The 17063-nt window shown below is 52.5% G+C and overlaps 1 protein-coding gene across 7 annotated transcripts in view; it reads right to left on the bottom strand.

Moving 5' to 3' along the window:
* Positions 1-2130: 2130 nt before the first annotated feature.
* The window catches only part of NLRC3 (NLR family CARD domain containing 3), a 36052-nt gene continuing 21119 nt past the window's right edge, over positions 2131-17063 (bottom strand). For 5 of the 7 annotated variants that reach the window (XM_045072045.1, XM_045072046.1, XM_004750547.3 and 2 more), the window contains 14 exons: positions 15352-15435; positions 14351-14434; positions 12816-12899; positions 11453-11536; positions 10895-10978; positions 10135-10218; positions 9540-9623; positions 8939-9022; positions 8385-8468; positions 6391-6474; positions 5912-5995; positions 5136-5219; positions 4670-4753; positions 2131-4370 (listed from right to left, as the gene is read on the bottom strand). In XM_045072045.1, the coding sequence (XP_044927980.1) occupies positions 4280-4370; positions 4670-4753; positions 5136-5219; positions 5912-5995; positions 6391-6474; positions 8385-8468; positions 8939-9022; positions 9540-9623; positions 10135-10218; positions 10895-10978; positions 11453-11536; positions 12816-12899; positions 14351-14434; positions 15352-15435 (1183 nt within the window). In that variant the 3' untranslated portion in view covers positions 2131-4279. Of the gene's footprint in view, positions 4371-4669; positions 4754-5135; positions 5220-5911; positions 5996-6390; positions 6475-8384; positions 8469-8938; positions 9023-9535; positions 9624-10134; positions 10219-10894; positions 10979-11452; positions 11537-12815; positions 12900-14350; positions 14435-15351; positions 15436-17063 lie in introns of those variants that run through there. The other 2 variants (XM_013055037.2, XM_045072047.1) reach the window with 2 other exon arrangements.

The raw sequence follows: 17063 nt of genomic DNA, 5'->3' as shown, positions 1-17063 counted from the left end.
ACAGAGTGCTCAGGAAAGAATGTCATCAGGGAAACATGTCACTGATGGGAAACCCGGGGGTCTGACACACAGTGTTCTGACTTTACACTTCTGTTGGGCAGTCTGGGAAGGGTTAAGCAATAGTAACATAGGAAATTAAGTTTTTGGAAGATGCACTGTTCATTCTAAAAAGAACAATATAATCAGATAGGCGAGAATGGCTCAGGGGTGATGAATACAGGTAAAGTCATAAGGTAAACACTAATGATTTAAACAAAAATCATACTCTAATAACTATGTTGGAAGGACAGAGAAACAAAAAGGGGGGATGTAAGCTGATGGACATCCAAGTGTCCTTTCCCGTATAGAAGGCAAGAGATAATCTCTAAGATGGTAAGAAATAGCACATACAGGACATTTAGTTTGGGGAGTAGGGGTATTCGGAAAGGGGAGGGACGAGAGAGAGACTGCCATTTGCCCTTACAAGCCTAGTGATTTGGGGCTTTTTAAACCATGTGTTACTATGGATGTTTCGATGAATTTTTGTAAAGGTAAAGGAAAGGGTAAGGGCTGGAGGCTGAGGTTTGAGCATCATTTTCCTATGAGAGTCCTCAGGGGAGAACATACGGGATGGGAAGAGCCAAGTGGAGGCCTGAGAAGTGCCTGTGTCTCAGGGGCAAAGGCCACAAGGGCCCAGAAGAAGAGACTGGGACAGTATTTTCTAAGTTTTCTAAAGTGACTGTATTTTACTTTAATTATGAGGAAGAAATGTTTTATTTTCCCTTAAAGAGTGTTGAAGAAGAGGGGTAACGAAAAGGTAGGAGGACCGGAAGGCTGTGGTGTGGAAACCGAAGCAGGGGAGATTCTCCAAACGGGGAAAGGCAGCAAGTGCTAAACCCTTGTCGTAAATGAGCTTGAGTCCAAGAGGTCACTGAATTTGGCAGTTAGGGAATCTCCAGTGACCTTAGCCAGAGGCAGTCAGGTAGCCAGAGATCGGCTAAAGAGAACACAGTGAGTCCTGACAAGTGTTCAGAATGGTGGGCGGTCACAAGAGAAAGGAGGGCTCGGCCGGCCGAGGAACATGTGGTTGAAGAACATTGTGGAGGGCGGGGGAGGTTTTGTTTTGTTTTGTTTTGTTTTTTGAGAAGAAAACTTGAGCATGATCTTTTAACTGGAAGGAACGAGCTTGTGGAAGGGGAGGGGGTTGGATCTTATGAGAGTGTGTGTGTGTAATTGATGAAGCAAAGGCTTCATTAGAGGTCATTCTGTTTTAATCTGTACTATGTATTGAAAATGTATGCACCAGATAACCAGCTGGGCTGATGCTACCATTTGTTTTAAAAGATTTTATTTAGGGGCGCCTGGGTGGCTCAGTGGGTTGAGCCTCTGCCTTAGGCTCAGGTCATGATCCCAAGGTCCTGGGATCAAGCCCCACATCGGGATCTCTGCTCATCGGGGAGCCTGCTTTCCCCTCTCTGCCTGCTTGTGATCTCTGTCAAATAAATAAGTAAAATCTTTTAAAAAACAAAATAAAATAAAAATAAAAGATTTTATTTATTTATTTATTTATTTCAAGAGAGAGAGCATAAGCAGGGGGAGGGGTGGAGGGAGAAACAGACTCTCTGCGAAGCAGGCCTGATGCAGGGCTTGATCCCAGGACTCTGAGATCATGACCTGAGCTGAAGGCAAATGCTTAACTGATTAAGCCACCCAGGTGCCCCGTATGCTACCATTTAGAGTGAGATGGCTTTGGTTGATGTCACGATCTTTTACATGGTGATTTCTATAGTGTCTGTTGTAGATAAGGCCCCAAAATAGATTTTTGATTTGGGCATCAGAGTACCCAGAATATGAAGACATTGTCTCAGGAGTTGGATCACAATAGCCTTCAAATGAGACAACCTGGAAATGACAGATGATAGAATTAGTGTAAAAAAAAAAAAGACTGGGGCACCTGGGTGGCTCAGTGGGTTAAAGCCTCTGCCTTCGGCTCAGGACATGTTCCCAGGGTCCTGGGATCGAGCCCCACGTCGGGCTCTCTGCTCTGCAGGGAGCCTGCTTCCTCCTCTCTGCCTGTCTCTCTGCCTACTTGTGATCTCCCTGTCAAATAAATAAATAAAATCTTTAAAAAAAAAAAAAAGGACATTCAGATATTTTTAACTCTCGTCCTTTTACTGAGATGGTAGAGGGAGATTTGAGCATATTAAGAAGAGATAAGGAAGATGTGAGGACATCTCCGAACTTCTGGAGGTTAAAAAAGTGAGAGAAAGACTGTGCCAACTGGGACTGAGTCACGGCAGAAGTGAACAACATACTGGCCACGAAGACGCAAGAGTCGAAACTGTTCAAAATGAGAAAACGAGAAGTCCCACCACCCTGGCTGTGGGTTTACTGCCTCAGTGCAGTTCCCCTCTGTCCTGCCCCATGGTGGTGGAGCTATTCCTTGTAAAATGTCTCTGCTCTGCCAGTGGGCAAGAGCGGGGGCCTTGTCAGTAGGCTGCTAGGGAGACTTTGGAGAAGGAGGGGGCTTTCCTTCCCATTTTGGTGCGGCTTGCTCTTTGAGTCCCTGGAGAGCATGATTTTTCTCATGGCCTGGGGTTTGCCTGGCGCTGGATTCCTGCACGGCACAGCTCTCTCCACCGCTGGGCTACTGCAATTTGATCCGTCAGGTTTGTGACTAGGTGGGCGCAGCCAGACGCTACATTCACCAGAAGACAGGGCAGCATCTTGAAAGTACCAAGAGCTAAATACCAGCCTAAAATTCTATACCCAGAAAAAAAAGTGTTTCCAAACCCAGCAATCCACATAAATACAACAAAAGACCTATGTTCAGACATCCCCTGTTTCCAGATAACTTTTCTTTATGGTGGATTGTTTTTCTTCAGTCAAGGATCCACTCAGAGATCTGGCATTAAGGAGTTAACGTCTCTTCAATCTCCTACAGTTTAAAATAGTCCACAGCCTTTTGTATTTTACATGGCACTGACATTTTTGAAGAGGTTAGACTAGTTTTTATTATTATCTTTTGCAGAATGCTGCTTGATTTGGATTTTGTCCAATTGTACCTTCCTGATGGGCTCAAATCAGTGTCTTTGGCATGGTGTGTCCTCCGGGCGTCCTGTCGGAGGCCTGTTGTGTCCATCTGGCCCCTTATCGGTGATGTTAAGTTTAATCATTTGTTAAGAAAGCATTTGCAGAATTATCTATCTTTAAAGATGCATTTTTCCCCTTCAGAGCTATCCCTTCTGGGGTGAAATTTTGAGGCCGGGCGAGTATCTTCTCCCTTGATAAGACTTTCATCCATAGTTTTAGCATCCATCGAGGATTCTTGCCCAAATACTCAGTTTTAAAGGCCCATTTAGAAGAGTGCTTCCTGTTCAAACTTTAAAGTGAGAATTGCATCATAATCTTCATAAGCATTTCCCTGGTTATTTAGTGCATCAGAGCTGTGGCGTCCATCGGGATCTTTTCCCCTTCCTCACAGACAGACACCGAGGGAACCTGTACCACGTGGAGGCCCAGCTTGCTCGTCTTCCTGGAGAAACTTCACGCACAGGAGTGCTTTGGAAGCCAGCGTAGAGGAACATCATGAAGACATCTACATTTACCGTGCTGTTGATAACCCGTGTGCCAGACCCCACGTCTCGTCTACCAGACAATCTGTGCCTTTGAGAGATTTTGTAATGGATAAAAGATGGCAAGAAGCTTGGACAACAACTTTTTTTGTCTTTTTCTCCAGAATCCTGTAATGAAAGCCTTCATTTCTCTTCAAAAATATTCTCATAATTTTTCTATGTGTCTCTAAGGATCATACTCCTAAGACCTTGTATTCTTGAGAAAAAAGAGGTCCCTTCTGTCACCAATGCCAGATGGATCCCCTGTATAGGCTCGAAGGTGGCAGCTCGTTTCAGAGTTGGAAGGGGGGGATGACTGTGACCAGCGAAGAAGGGCAATAGTAATAAAAGTTAGGGGCGTGTGAAGACCTCCAGGTATAAACGAGTTCACACCGGCTTCTTAGCTGCTGAGCTTTAAGGCCTGTGTCATTGATGGAGCCCTTCCCTGCTCTGCAACGTAGCAGAGAATCCCGCTCACCCCTGCCGGGACTGGCCTGGGTCCAGGAGAGCTGCTCGTGACCTCCGGCAGCACCTTTCCTGCCTCCTTGCAGGAGACCAGTTTCTGTGTGGGTCATCGTCACTCCCAGACCACAGGAAGGAGCCCCGGAAAATGGTCTTTCCATTCCAAAGCTTCCAGCTGCTGCTCTGCCTGTCCTCCTGCTGGGTCCACCAGGAACTTGTTTTGCTCACATTTCAACAGTGCACGAAGGAGCATTTGTCCTGATAGCCTCTGAGATCATCCTGGCACCAGATTCCCCAATGTGGTTTCCCTGGAGACTGCAAAAGAAGGATTAGGACAGGGCTTGAGAGATGGGCTCCAGGCCCAGAGGCCTGCAGGTTCATTTCGTGAGGAGCACGAAATGCAGAGCTCCAGCCAAGCCCTCTATGCTTGCAGGGTCCCTCCCATGGAGAAGGCCAGAACGGCTCCCCTTGTACTGAGTTTCTCTGCAGAGCTGCTGAAAGGCTCGGGAGTCGGCCGGCTCCGAGAATCAGGTGGAAAGCAGAGCCCAAGCTGCAAGTCTCTCCAAGGGCGAGCAAGAATGGGAGGGAAGCAGGTGCTGCTGAGCCCCACTCACTTGATGTGCTGGAGGCCATGGTTTCCAGACAGTGCAGTGGCAAGGCATATCGCCCCGTCCATCCCCAAGGAATTCTCTTGAAGACTAGGCAGAGGAAAGATGGAGACACCACCGTGAGCCATTAGGCACGGAAGAACCCGCCCCAGGAAGCAGCGCTGCATTATCTTGGGGGGCCGTGGAGGAAATACATGCTTCTGGAGCTGATCTGTCCACAGGAAGGGGGCATTTACCCCCGAGACCAGTGCCTACAAGTATCCCGGGGGTCCCATCCAAGTGCCATGGAAGGTGGAAGACCGAAAATGCAGATGTTAAGTGATTTAGCTCTGGCGTAAGCTAGCCAGAGTGGACAAACCCGTCTGCAAGAGGTCCTCACAGCTATTGATATTTGGAAGGAAGCAGCTGCAGAGGGAATCAAACAAAGCAGTCTGCTGCCCTGGGGCACTGGGGGGTCTCTACAGCCACTCACTTGAGTCTTCGAAGACTAGAGTTCACCTTCAGAGCATTTGCCAAGGCTTTGGCCCCCGCCACCCCGATGGCGTTTCCTCGTAAGCTGTCAGGAAAGATATGAAGCCTAAGGCACGGGGTCAGCTGTGGGGTGAAGACCGTGCCTCTTCAGCTGGGCATGGGATACTGGGCAGGGGCCGCATGGACTCAGCAAGCGCAGGGGTGAGGTTGCTCCTTTCTCACTCCTGGGCACCGAGTAGAGATGGGCTCTGGGGAGCAGGACGCAAGGAGGGGTGAAGCTGGCCTAACCTGGGTGGTTTGTTGGAGCCCTCCTCTTCCTCTGTCCCAAGGAAAGGAGAGAGGGGCTGAGACGAGAGAGGCAACACTCCGTCCAGCAGTACCCCATGCTCAGCATCCCAGGGCCACAGAAGCAGGGACCACCGGGACATGCCTGAGAGCCCCACTGGGCTTAACCCCCTCCCCCAAGAATTTGGATCTTCTCATAGAGATCAGTGGCCAGAGACCCCTACCCAGGACTTCGGGACGTGTGCAGCCTGGCCAAGGCCAAGGAGAGCAGGTCTGTAAGGACAGAAGGCCCCACAGTAGTGACTCCCAGGGAAGAGGTAAGCAGTGGGGATGGGGAAGCTGGGGTACGCTTGATCTAAGTGAAGATATTTAAATGATTTCTGAGTTTCCGTGTAAATTGATATATATTTTTTCCCCTTCTACATCTTCATTTTCAATCAGCAGCTTGGCTCTTTTGGGCAAGAGATGAAAGCCGCAGACTGGAATACTTACTCAAGAATCTCCAAGGTTCTGTTCAGGGCCAGGGCGTCCCCTAGCGCCTGGGCCCCCCGGGAGCCAATGGAGGCCACCTGCAGACTGTAGGAAGAGATGATTTCGATGTGGAGAGGCGAGGCCTCTCCACCCCACACCCTGCCCGGCCCAGCATCGAGGCATACTTGTCCTTCCTTTTGACCACCCCCAGACTTAGGGCTGAAAGTGGCAACGCAGCACTGAAGGTTGTTGGCCCCGATCTGTCCGGAGCTGCGCCCCCTGCCTGCCCTGTCTGGTGCCTGGGACAGAGCCCTGGATGCTCCAGATACAGCAGGGAGAGGTGGCCTCCTGGAGAGAGGGAGGGAGAGGCCTCCCCGAGCCCCTGCTTCTTGCTTTCCACCTGTTCATTGTCCCAGGTGCTAACGCCAGGAGGATCAAACACACTTTCCTTGACTGGAAAGCAAAACCAGCCGGGGCCAGCCGGGCACATCAGCACTTACTAGAGCGCAGTGAGGGCCGTGTTGGCCTTGAGGGCACTGGCCACTGCAGAGGCGCCTTCGTCCCCGATGGCGTTCTCCTGTAAACTGAACACAAAGCGTGACCCCTTGGACCGTCCCAATCTCATTCAGACCAACATACCATGGACCAGACTCCCAGGGTGGCCTTGGGGATAGCCGCCCCCAGGGCCTTGTACCTAACATGCAGAGAGCTCCGGGGTCTCCATGAACCTGGACCATCAGAGGCAAACAAGAAAAGGGACACAGGGAGAAGGGACAAAATTGGGAGTGCCGGCCATAGAACTAAGTCAAGGCCCTCAGTGTCCCGCCATCCTTGCCGGTCAGCGTTTTACGTGTTTGTTTTCTTTCTTCTTCCGCTTTAGAGTAAAGTTGTAGGTCCTGGAGCAGGCAGTGATTAAGCGTTTAGTTCGGGTCGGTGTCAGTGGATTAGGGGAGCGGTGTGCGTTAGTCATTTTAACAGATTTCAATGTGTTTTGTGTCCCCACGGCTGTCCAGGCCCAGGTCCGTCTTGGGTGGGCAGCTGTGACTGAACGAGCAGGCACCAAAGGTCACGTGCCAATGCGTGGTGGACTTCATGGGGTCTCCCACCCGGGTGTGGTCACAGAAGCTGCCAGAAGAAATAGGTCTAAACCAAAACCTGAAGGATGGGATGGGGCAAGAGGCCCGGCGCAGCCGCCGAACTCGAAGCATTGCAGTTGTGTCCCCGGCGTGTGAAATGAGTCCGAAGAGGTAGAAAAGACTCAGGTCCTTGGGGCCTTCTTGGGAAGGCATGCTGAGGGATGGCCTTCACTCTGCAGGCCCTGGGCAGCATTTAAGCATCTCACTGACCCAGAACGGGGCCAGATTGAAGTTTTGGAAAGATCTTTGGCCTGCCCTGTGAGAGGACGGACTGGGTGTGCCACTGGCCATGGGGACAGAGGGAAATGGGGACGTTGGGAGGAGAGCCGCAAGTGGGAAGCCAGAGCCGAGGCGGTGTTGCAGCTTGTGTGACTGGCCGGTTCCGTTCACGAGGTGGGGGCAGAGAAGCAGCAGGCTCATGGGCAGGTAGCTGGGGCAGTCTGAAGTTCCCACACGGTGCCCAAAGGGAGGTGCTGAGCGGGCAGGGATGATGTGGGTCTGGAACTCTGGAGAGAGGTCTGGGGTAGACTTGGGGGTACCAGGGCTTTGACAGCAAGGAGCCTGGGAGAAGAGAGCTTCTGGGAAAAAACGACCACTCAAGAGAAGATGGCCCAGGGCAGAGCCCTAGTGAACACCAGATCATCAGTCAGAGGAACCAGCCAGAGGTGGGATGTCCTGGTGAAAGACAGAGTTGCCCTTCAACGCAGCATTCCACCAGCTGTGTGGCCACGAGAAGTGGGAGCACATGCTCACAGAAGCTTGTGCACGAACGTCCACAGCAGCATCATTTGCAAGAACCAAACGGGCAACAACCCACAGGTCCGTCAGCGGATGAGTGGAGAAACCCAGTGTGGCCTACACACACAGCGCACTAGGATTCAGCCGCAGGAAAGAAGGAAGCTCTGATTCGTGATGCTCCCCCCACCCCTGCCGGGTGAGCCTAGAAGATGTGACACTAAACGGAAGACCTCGGTTGCGAAGGCCATGTACAGTATGATCCCATGTGAATGAGACACCCAGCAGAGGTGACTGTAGAGACAGAGCAGGTGTGTGGCTGCCAGGGATGGGGCATGGAGGTGGTGGGGAGTGACTGCTAATGAGTCTGGGTGTCTTCTGGGGGTGATGGGTGGTGGTGAAGATTGCATGACTCTAAATATACTAGAAACCAGGGAATTGTGTGTTTCATATGGGTGGTTTTTGTGGTACATGGATTATGTCTCAGTAAAGCTGCTAGAGCAGATGAGAACAGAAACAGGGCAGAGGAGGCTGTGTGCCCGGCAGACACTGAGCGCTCGAATGTCCTTGCCACCCGCCCCCCCCCCCATCCTTCCTGCAGGCCCTGCAGAGGCCCCACTTACTCAAGGCTGGTCAGGCTCTTGTTGAGCTGTAGTGCTTGTCCCAGGGCCTTGGCAGCACCGGCCTGAATGAAGTTCCACTGCAGGCTGGGCAGAGACAGACACGTGTGACCCCGTGGCCCTGGGCAGAACCCAGGAGGGTCTGGAGGTTCTAGAAAGAGGGGACTTCTCCCGGGAGGGTCTGGCAGTAGGGAAGGAGTCCTCACAGGACGGGGTCCTGGCCACTGATGGGCAGAACTCCTGCAGCCCCTGGTTAGTCGAAACAAGCACTCTCTGGTTAAGGGTGGGCACAGGGACAGGCTCAAAGACTCCAAATGGCCTCTGCATGACGCTTGTGACACTTGGAAGTATGGCGTAGGTGCCCACCTCCCACCATTGGCCTCTCAGTGGATCAGCCCCAGGAAGCAGAGCAGGGGGCAGGGCACAGCCCCCTGGAGGCCCCTGAGGCCATGTCGGGGAAGGGCCCCAAAGCCAGACTTGTTCTCCTGCACGCACTGGTGTACGGCCCTGCAGCTCTGCAGAGAGGACCGGGTGGTATGGGGGTGCCAGAGACTCACTGAAGGGACTTGAGGGCCTGGTTTTCTTTCATCGCCACCGCGATGGCCTGGGCGCCCTGGTCGTGGAGGAGGTTGGCTGTCAGGCTGGGAGGAGGGGAACGGTAGTGAGTGAGCAGGAGCTACCTGGCCGTGGAGCTCCAGACTTGCTCCCCCGGGAATCCAGCTCCCCTCCTCCCTGAGGACCGGCCTACCTCCTGTCTACTGAGTACCTGTGTGTGCCAAGCACGTGCCTACGGCTATTGTACCGAATCCTGTCGTACGGGCGCATGGAGAGGGGGGCCGGTTCAGCTCAGTGAGGCTCCGATCCCTATACTGAGCCACCCCTGAGACCGGGCCCTCCCACATCTCCATGGGGAGGGGCCTGGGGCAGGTAGCATCCCCAGGAACCTCATCCACTGGTAACTAGGGCGTGAGAGTGCAGGGGTTGCCACCAGAGGCTCCGTCTCCTGGCTGCCCCTCCCCAACCTGGTCTTTCCCCAGCCTATAAAGTGGCAAGGCCATGAGAGTGTGCCCTCCCCTTCCCCATCCCCAAGGTTCCAGGTAGGCGAGGCCCTCAGCTGAAGGGGCGGTCGGAAGCCCAGGCTGCCCCCCACTCACGTACTCCAGGTTCTTCAGGGTGGTGTTGATGGAGAGAGCTCGCGCCAGCTCCCGGGCTCCCTCTGAGCTGATGGAGTTTTCCCGCAGGCTGGGGAGAGAGGAGACCCTGAGCTGCCGACCACACATGCGGGGACTCTTGGGGAGACGAGCCCTGGTGCTCAGGCCCAGGGAGCCTCAGCTGGGACCTGGGCCTCTTGAGTGATCACAGCCAAGGTGTGAAGAGCCTCCAGCAAGCCGGGCTCCCACGGCTAGCCAGCCGAGCATGTCCCCTGGAGGACCGACAGTGGGGGGACCCATCGGGAGGAAGAGCATCTGTTAACAGCCCCTCAGAGGTGAGGGGGCTGGGGGCAGGCTTGGCTGCCTCAGGGGCTGGGGTGCTAGAGGGAAGCAGCAGAACTGGGGAGCTGAGGGCCCCGGCTGTCCTCTGCTCTTCTGAGAGAGCAGGCAGTGTGCGGGAGGCCGCAGAACCAAGCTGCCCAACCGGAGAAAACTTCAGAACAGGCCCGCAGTGGGAGGGGTGCGCCTTCTTCCAAGTCCCAAAGTCCTTTCAGGCCCTTGGCTAAAGGGACCCCCCAGCTCAGAGGGAAGCTGGGACTTACTTGAGGCTGACGAGGGTCTGGTTGGCACAGAGGGCCTCCATCAGCGCCGCCACCCCCACGTCACTGATGGAATTGCTCTGCAGGCTGCAAACAGAGGACAGGACGCGCTTGGGGTGGCCATCCCGGGACCCGCAGGGAGTCCCTGCTCCAGCCTGGGGGCTGCAGGTGTCGGGTTCAACAGAGCTGGGGAACCCTGGAGCAGGTGCTGCCCCACACTGCTCTGCTCATCATCCCTCTTTCTTGTCCCCGTCCCCCAGGTTCTAGACCTAGGTCGGGACTGGTGGGTTGAGCATAATCATCCTCTGAGCTTACACTCTGCCTTGGTTTGAGCGGTTCCCAGTCGTCTGGGGTCAGAGGGTATGTTGTGTTTGTAGCCCCCAGAGAAAGTGGCACAGGTATGTGGGCACAGTGGGGGGCAACACTGAGCTCTCCCATTGCCCACCAGGTCACTCAGCTGATACCCTCTTTAGCCACCTGTGCCAGCTTTTCAGGGGCACTCGGTGCCTGTCACTCTGCAAACTCCACCACCAACACCAGCCTCAGCTGTCCAGGGAGATGGGGCTGGTGCGGTGGGATGGACCAGTGAGGCGGGCATGGGGAGAGACTGAGCTCACTGTGTGCTCAAGGCAGGCTGGTGGTTGGTTGGGTTCGGGCAAAGTTGTGGTCCTCACTGACAGCCCAGCCCGCCTTCTTGATGGGGAAAGCAGGGGAGTCACCCTCTGCCCACGGCCACTCCTGGAGGGTGGTCAGGCAGACTCACTCCAGGCTTTCCAGGCCCTGGTTCACCTTCAGGGCCTTAGCCAGGGCTTCCGCACCTCCGTCGCCAATGCTGTTACTGGAGAATCTGCAAGAGAGGAGACAGGGGCGAGCTGGTTTTCCGGAGCAGCCTAGCAGGGTGGGGCCCGGGCTCAGGGTCCAGGGTCGCACCCCAGGGCTGTGCTTCCTGTGTTGCATTAAGGGTGCCCAGTGCATTTGCTCAGCTTCAGTCTGTAGCTGGTGGCCTCCGCAAGTGACCTGTGCTTCCCTGTGGCCTATAAGAGCTGGAGGGAGCAAAGTCCTTGACTCCCTAGCAGGGGGCACGGCTAACTCTTTATAGTGATACGGTCCGTGAAGGTGGCCAGGAGGTGTTGGGAAGGCAGTAAGATTAAGTTTGAGACCGTCCCACTCCCAGGAACCGGAGTTATCTTGTACCCACACATCCATCCATCTGTCCATCCGTCCGTCCGTTCGTCCATCCTCATGCTCACAAATATTTATGATGGGCTGGGCACTGTGCCAGTCACTGAGGATGCAAATTTGGCCTTTCTGCATTTCTCACATGAGCTCCTTCAGACTCCTGTTCTGTTTCAGGGTATCTGCCATCTGCTGGGCTCCCACAGGCCCGATGGTATTCTTCTGTAGGCTGTGGGAGAGAAGGGTCTTTCAGCAAAGCCAACCACAGCCATTCCCACGAGGGACAGTCTGGTTGAAGGCAAGAGCTCAGAGACTACTCGAATACACTCTCCATTTACCGCAGCATTGGCACAGCGGTCTCTAGGAAAGGTCTGTGGGTTGTTGCCAAAGTGATGTCAGCAGGCTGACATCATTCTGGGGGGTGTCAGAGGCAAGGACAGCTGGGCCCTCCCCTTTCAGAAGCTGGAAGCAGTGACTAGAGGACACAGACTATCCAGAACCTCTCAGGTGGTGACTTCGACATGCGAGTCCTGCCGGCTCCTTACCTAGTCAGCGCTCCCCACACCCAACAGTCTACCTCCCTCTAGACCGACCAGCAGCCTTCCTCCCAACCCTGCGGTCCTCCCGAGGGCAGACCCTCCGTTTAGGTCCTTTACACCAAAACTTCCCTTTACACCAAACCTGGAGGGGGAGATGTTGCCAAGAGCACCTGTGCTTATCCTAGGAGGACAGGGAAGGCAGGACCTGTCTTGTGTCAGGCTAAAGACATTGTTAAGAAAAGGGAACTTGCTGTGGTTCTAAAAGGGAAAGAGACCTTCCTTTCCCTCGAATGTTTCTTTAAGAAAACTTGCAATGATAAATCTGTCCTTTGAGAAGTGTATAAGTCTTTTTAAAAGCTAAATAAACCTCTTGCCGGATTTACAGCCTTATAGAGACCTTGGAGCCCTCTTTGAAATGTACACATCAAGGAGGATAGCATGACTCCACGACGTCCTAAAGACAGAAGCTTGGTTTTTCCTTTGCATAAAGGCAATTAGCAAACAGATGGCTACCCCAGCTACTAGGCAAATTTAAGGAAAACTGTGCGACAAATGGTGCTGTCCAGTCCTCTCACTTGAGAACAAGTTATCTTGCGAACACACGTATCTTGGGTTGTGTCTGCCTGGCTGGAGGAAAGGGTGAGATTTCTTGGTCTTTGCCATCTGGTTGTTGGATGGCCAATGGTGTGGCTGTGGTCTAGTTGAATATTCAGGTAACTAAGCTGTTTCGTTTTTTACTGCGTTTGTGGAGAGGATTCTTTGCATTGGCAGAAGGCTTTATCTTTAATTATTTTCCAACACCTGTTCTGTGGAAAAACAGTGGACATCAAGATTTCCAGGGACCATCCAGATGGGTCAGAAAGCCTCAGGCCATCTCCCCAGTCATCCTTGCTTGCAGAAACAGAGAGGCCCTTGGAGGAGGAGAGGAGAGAAGAAGGAGGCCCTGTCCTGGTCAGCACGTCCACTTACTGCAGCACAGAGAGGGTCCGGTTGGCGGCCAAGGCCTCAGCCACGGACCTGGCTCCGTTATCCCTGATGGCATTGCTCTGGAGGCTGTGGAAGCAAGGGAGAAGTGCGTTAGCAGCGGTGCCGTGAGTGTGTCCAGGGGTGGCCTTAACTTCTCCTGTGGCATTACTGAGGCCCAAGTAGGGATGAGGCGGAAGGACAATGGTGGGGGAGCCACTGAGTGCTCTGTGCCCTTGCTCCCCACCACACAGGATTTGGGAACAGTTGGTTCTTCCCAGTGCTGCTCTGGCCTCAGGATTCCCTCTGGGTCTCTAAGCATTTGTCTGTTGATGGGGAACAAGGTGTCCCTGGCATCCCGGTAACAATAAGTAGGTTATCAGTAGACTTAACTGCCATCCAGGTTTTGACAGGGACGTCGAAGAATTGGAACCCTTACGCACTGCTGGTGGGAATGTAAAATGGGCCAGACCTTGTGGAAAACAGTCTGGCAACTCCTCAAAAGGTCAAACAGGGCTACCATATGACACGGCCAGTTCCACTGGTAGGTGTCTGTCCTAAAGAAATGAGGACAGGTGCTCAAATGTTCGTGCACGACTGTGCGGTAGCATTATTCACATGAGCCAAAGGATGGAAACAGCCCACGTGTCCATCAGCTGATGAATGGATGAACTGTGGTCTGTCTATACAGTCCACACAGTGGAATTCCGTACCGTGGAATATGACTCAGCTGGAAACAGGAATGAAGCATTGACACCTGCCACTATGTGGATGAGCTTTGAAGATGCTCAGTGACAGAAGCCAGACAAAAGGGCCTTATTGAAGGATTTTATATATGTGAAATCTCCAGGGTAGGTAAACATGGAGACAGAAAGCAGCAGTCCCTGGTGGCTGCCCGGGAGGGGCGAGGCTAGAGGGAGGGAGAGAATGGGAGGTGATTGCTGATGGATACAGGGTCTACTTTTAGGGTGATGGAAATATTTGGGAACCCGACAGAGGTGATGAATGAACAACTGTGAATGTGCTAACTGCCAGTGAAATGTATACTTGAAAATGGTGAGTTTCACCCCAATAAAAATAAATGAAAAAAACAAGTGACAATACACATTCATATAAGGACAGATACAACCTCAGGCCCCTAAAAGCACAGGAAGCAAAGGATATTCTGGAAGATGGGCTTTCCAATGTCCTGGAAAACACCTCAGGGGAACATTCTGACACCGTGGCCTTGGGGTATCCCCCTCAATGGAGGACAGGAAGTTTTCCTCATAGATTATCTTGCCTTTCCACTTCCGTACAACCCCACACTGCCTTCTCCATCCCCTGATTAGGCTGTGAACACAAGGACGATGACCAGGGAAGAGCTGAAACCTGAAACTTGCGTGGGATACAAGGTCAGGTGGTGTGGTGCCGGCTTAGACGGGAGCCAGTACAGCATGGCCACCATTTCGAATCATTTCCCACTCCACGCTGGCACCTGGGAGAGGGTTTTCTGGGTCCTCCCATCGGTTGGATTGGGACCGGGGGCAGACAGCACATACCTCAGAAAGGTCAGAGTGCGGTTAATCTTCAGAGCATCTGCCAGAGCCTTGGCCCCTTGAGGTCCAATGGAGTTACTGCGGAGGCTGGCGGAGGGAAGAGAGAAAGAACTGGGGTTTGTTTTGTTTTGTTTTTTAATCCAATTCCCAGGGAGGAAAAAAAAAGAACAGAAATTACCTGACCTTTAAATCTGTCCTCCTTGAAAATAATGTATTGGGGTCTAGGATTTCATATTTTGTAGAGACCCTTATTTAGGTGAACAAGTAAGGAATTTCCCAGTATGGCCCCCATGTATGGGGAGAAGAAAGCAGGGTCTAACAGACTGGCCTTGGACCAGCTCTCTGGGGAGAGCAGGGAGGAGAACACCAGCTTCAGGACCGAGATCCCGGGCCTCCCAGGGTTGGTCCCAACCACTGAGAAGGAGCCAGGACTTCGCTTGCTTAGCTGTGACTTTTTTTTTTTTTTTAAAGATTTTATTTTATTTATTTGACAGAGAGAAATCACAAGTAGATGGAGAGGCAGGCAGAGAGAGAGGAGGAAGCAGGCTCCCTGCTGAGCAGAGAGCCCGATGCGGGACTCGATCCCAGGACCCTGAGATCATGACCTGAGCCGAAGGCAGCGGCTTAACCCACTGAACCACCCTGGTGCCCCCCCCCCTTTTTTTTTTATAATGCAGAAGACAACTGGGGGAGATTTTTATGAAAGCATTATCAAAGGATTCTTTTAAACTGGCAGATCTCCTAATATATTTTAATGTAAAAAAGTCTCTTTCACGAAAAATTTCAAGCATACCAAAGTGAACACAATATGCATATCTTGTCACCTAGACTTAACAAGCTTAATTAACTTTTCTACATTTTCTTAAAATCTTTTTATGAAAAAAGTAACAGGTTAAAGATACAACTCCCCACCCAGGAGAGAGCGTGGTCTGGGGGACTCCCTGAGATGGCTCTCAAGCTGTCTGGGGCCCAATGGTGGAAGGTTGGCCTCGTGTCGTACTTACTCCAGAGAAGTCAGACTTCTGTTGACCAGGAGGGATCTGGCCAGAGCTTTGGCCCCTTTGTTACTGATCTGGTTCTCAGCCAAGCTGGGCAAGGAGAGGGAGAGGAGTGGTTATTGCAGATCTGTGAATCTCCTTGCCTCTTTCTCAGTACCAGGCTTGCGATCCAGACCTCTCGGTTTCACCAGCGTCACGAGGGCCTGGGCACAGGTGGAGATGAGGCGAGGCACGGCATGGAAGTGTCCAGCCCGGGAAAACCTCTGGGCCAGGTAAGGGAGGGTCCGAGTGGGGGGACAGACCCTCACTCAGGCAAAGAGCCTCAGGGCTAAGTTGGGCCGGAATCTGGCACAGCAGCTTCTACACAAACAGTGCGCAGAGAGCCCGGGCAGTGACAGAAGTCCCCGGCAGAGACCCCGCACAGCGCTGTGCTGCAAGAAACCGAAACAGAAACACAGATGTGTAGCGTTGGCCAATCTCCGTGGTGTAAAATACGCTCACCACGGCCATTTCACACACTCCCAGCTTGCAAAAGTTCCTAAAGCTTTAATAATCTGCTCTTATGGACCGGTGGCTGAATTCATAGTTCTGGCTTACCACCGGCCCCAGCCCTTTTTCTAATGCAAGAAAGGAAGAGGGTACTTATTACAGAGCTAACTTGAATGTAAAACAACCAATAACCAAAAAACGCTTGTGTCTGCCCTGTAAGGGTGATTTCAGGAAGAAGCTGGTGGACCTCATGGCTTCATGGACCCAGTTTCAGAAATGGTGGCTGTTGACGTTTTTCATAGTTTCTTGGGCATTTAGAACTGTGGAGCTTCCCCGGGGATGCAGTTAGAATCCCCAGGGCCTTTCAAGCTGTGTTTCAGGGGCCCCTGGTGTTCATCAGAAAAGCCTCAGGAATCCCTGGAGGCTGAGGGGGAACCAAGAACCCCACTGCTTTCAATCCCAGCACCTCCCAGCTCTTACTGGGGTCCTGCCTGATAGATCATTTTTTTTAAGATTTTTTTTTTTTTTGAGAGAGAGAGAAAGAGAGTACGGAGGGAGAGCAGAGAGCCAGATGCAGGGCTGGATCCCAGGATCCTGAGATCGTGACCTGAGCAGAAGGCAGATGCTCAACCGAATGAGCCACCCGGGCACCCCATGATCGACACTTTTAAAAAGGGTTCTTTTGCTTAACCTCAGAAGGCCATTCATCCAGACTGCCGTCTGCATAAACGTCCTTGAGTTCCAGAATGCCTCCGTCCGCCCTCCACCCAGGACTTCTACAACGTTTTATAAGTAATGTTCCATGAGCCCTGTGTGTATTCTGAAGTGTGCCTTGAACATTTCACAGAGGGATGTGGCCCTGAGGACCAGCTACGGGGAGGTGAAGAAGAGCATGTGGCCACAGAGGAAATTTGGGCTTTTGTTCAGAAAATATTCTGAGCGTTCTCCAGATTCCTTTATGCAAAACACTAGAAGTTGACTATTTGGCTAAAGGCTCCCATGAAGGAAAAAATAATGAAAAGTTGTCATTATCATGATTCTTGCAAAGGGACTGCATTTATATCTCTGGCCCAAGACAAAGAGAATCCTGCTGATAATGGCTGGCCCTTGTACGGTGCCTCCCCTGTGCCTGGTGTGGCCTTACACTTCCCTCGCATTAACCTGTTGGAGCTGCTCGACAACCCGAAGGGGCAGTTAGTGTGCAGAAAGGCTTAACCTGGCCCCCAGTT

Source organism: Mustela putorius, unplaced genomic scaffold, assembly GCF_011764305.1.
Source record: "Mustela putorius furo isolate JIRA1106 unplaced genomic scaffold, ASM1176430v1.1 tig00004007_pilon_pilon_pilon, whole genome shotgun sequence".
Classification (NCBI taxonomy): Eukaryota; Metazoa; Chordata; class Mammalia; order Carnivora; family Mustelidae; genus Mustela; species Mustela putorius.
Note: the sequence above shows the minus strand (reverse complement) of the source record. Positions and strands in the feature narration are given on the sequence as shown.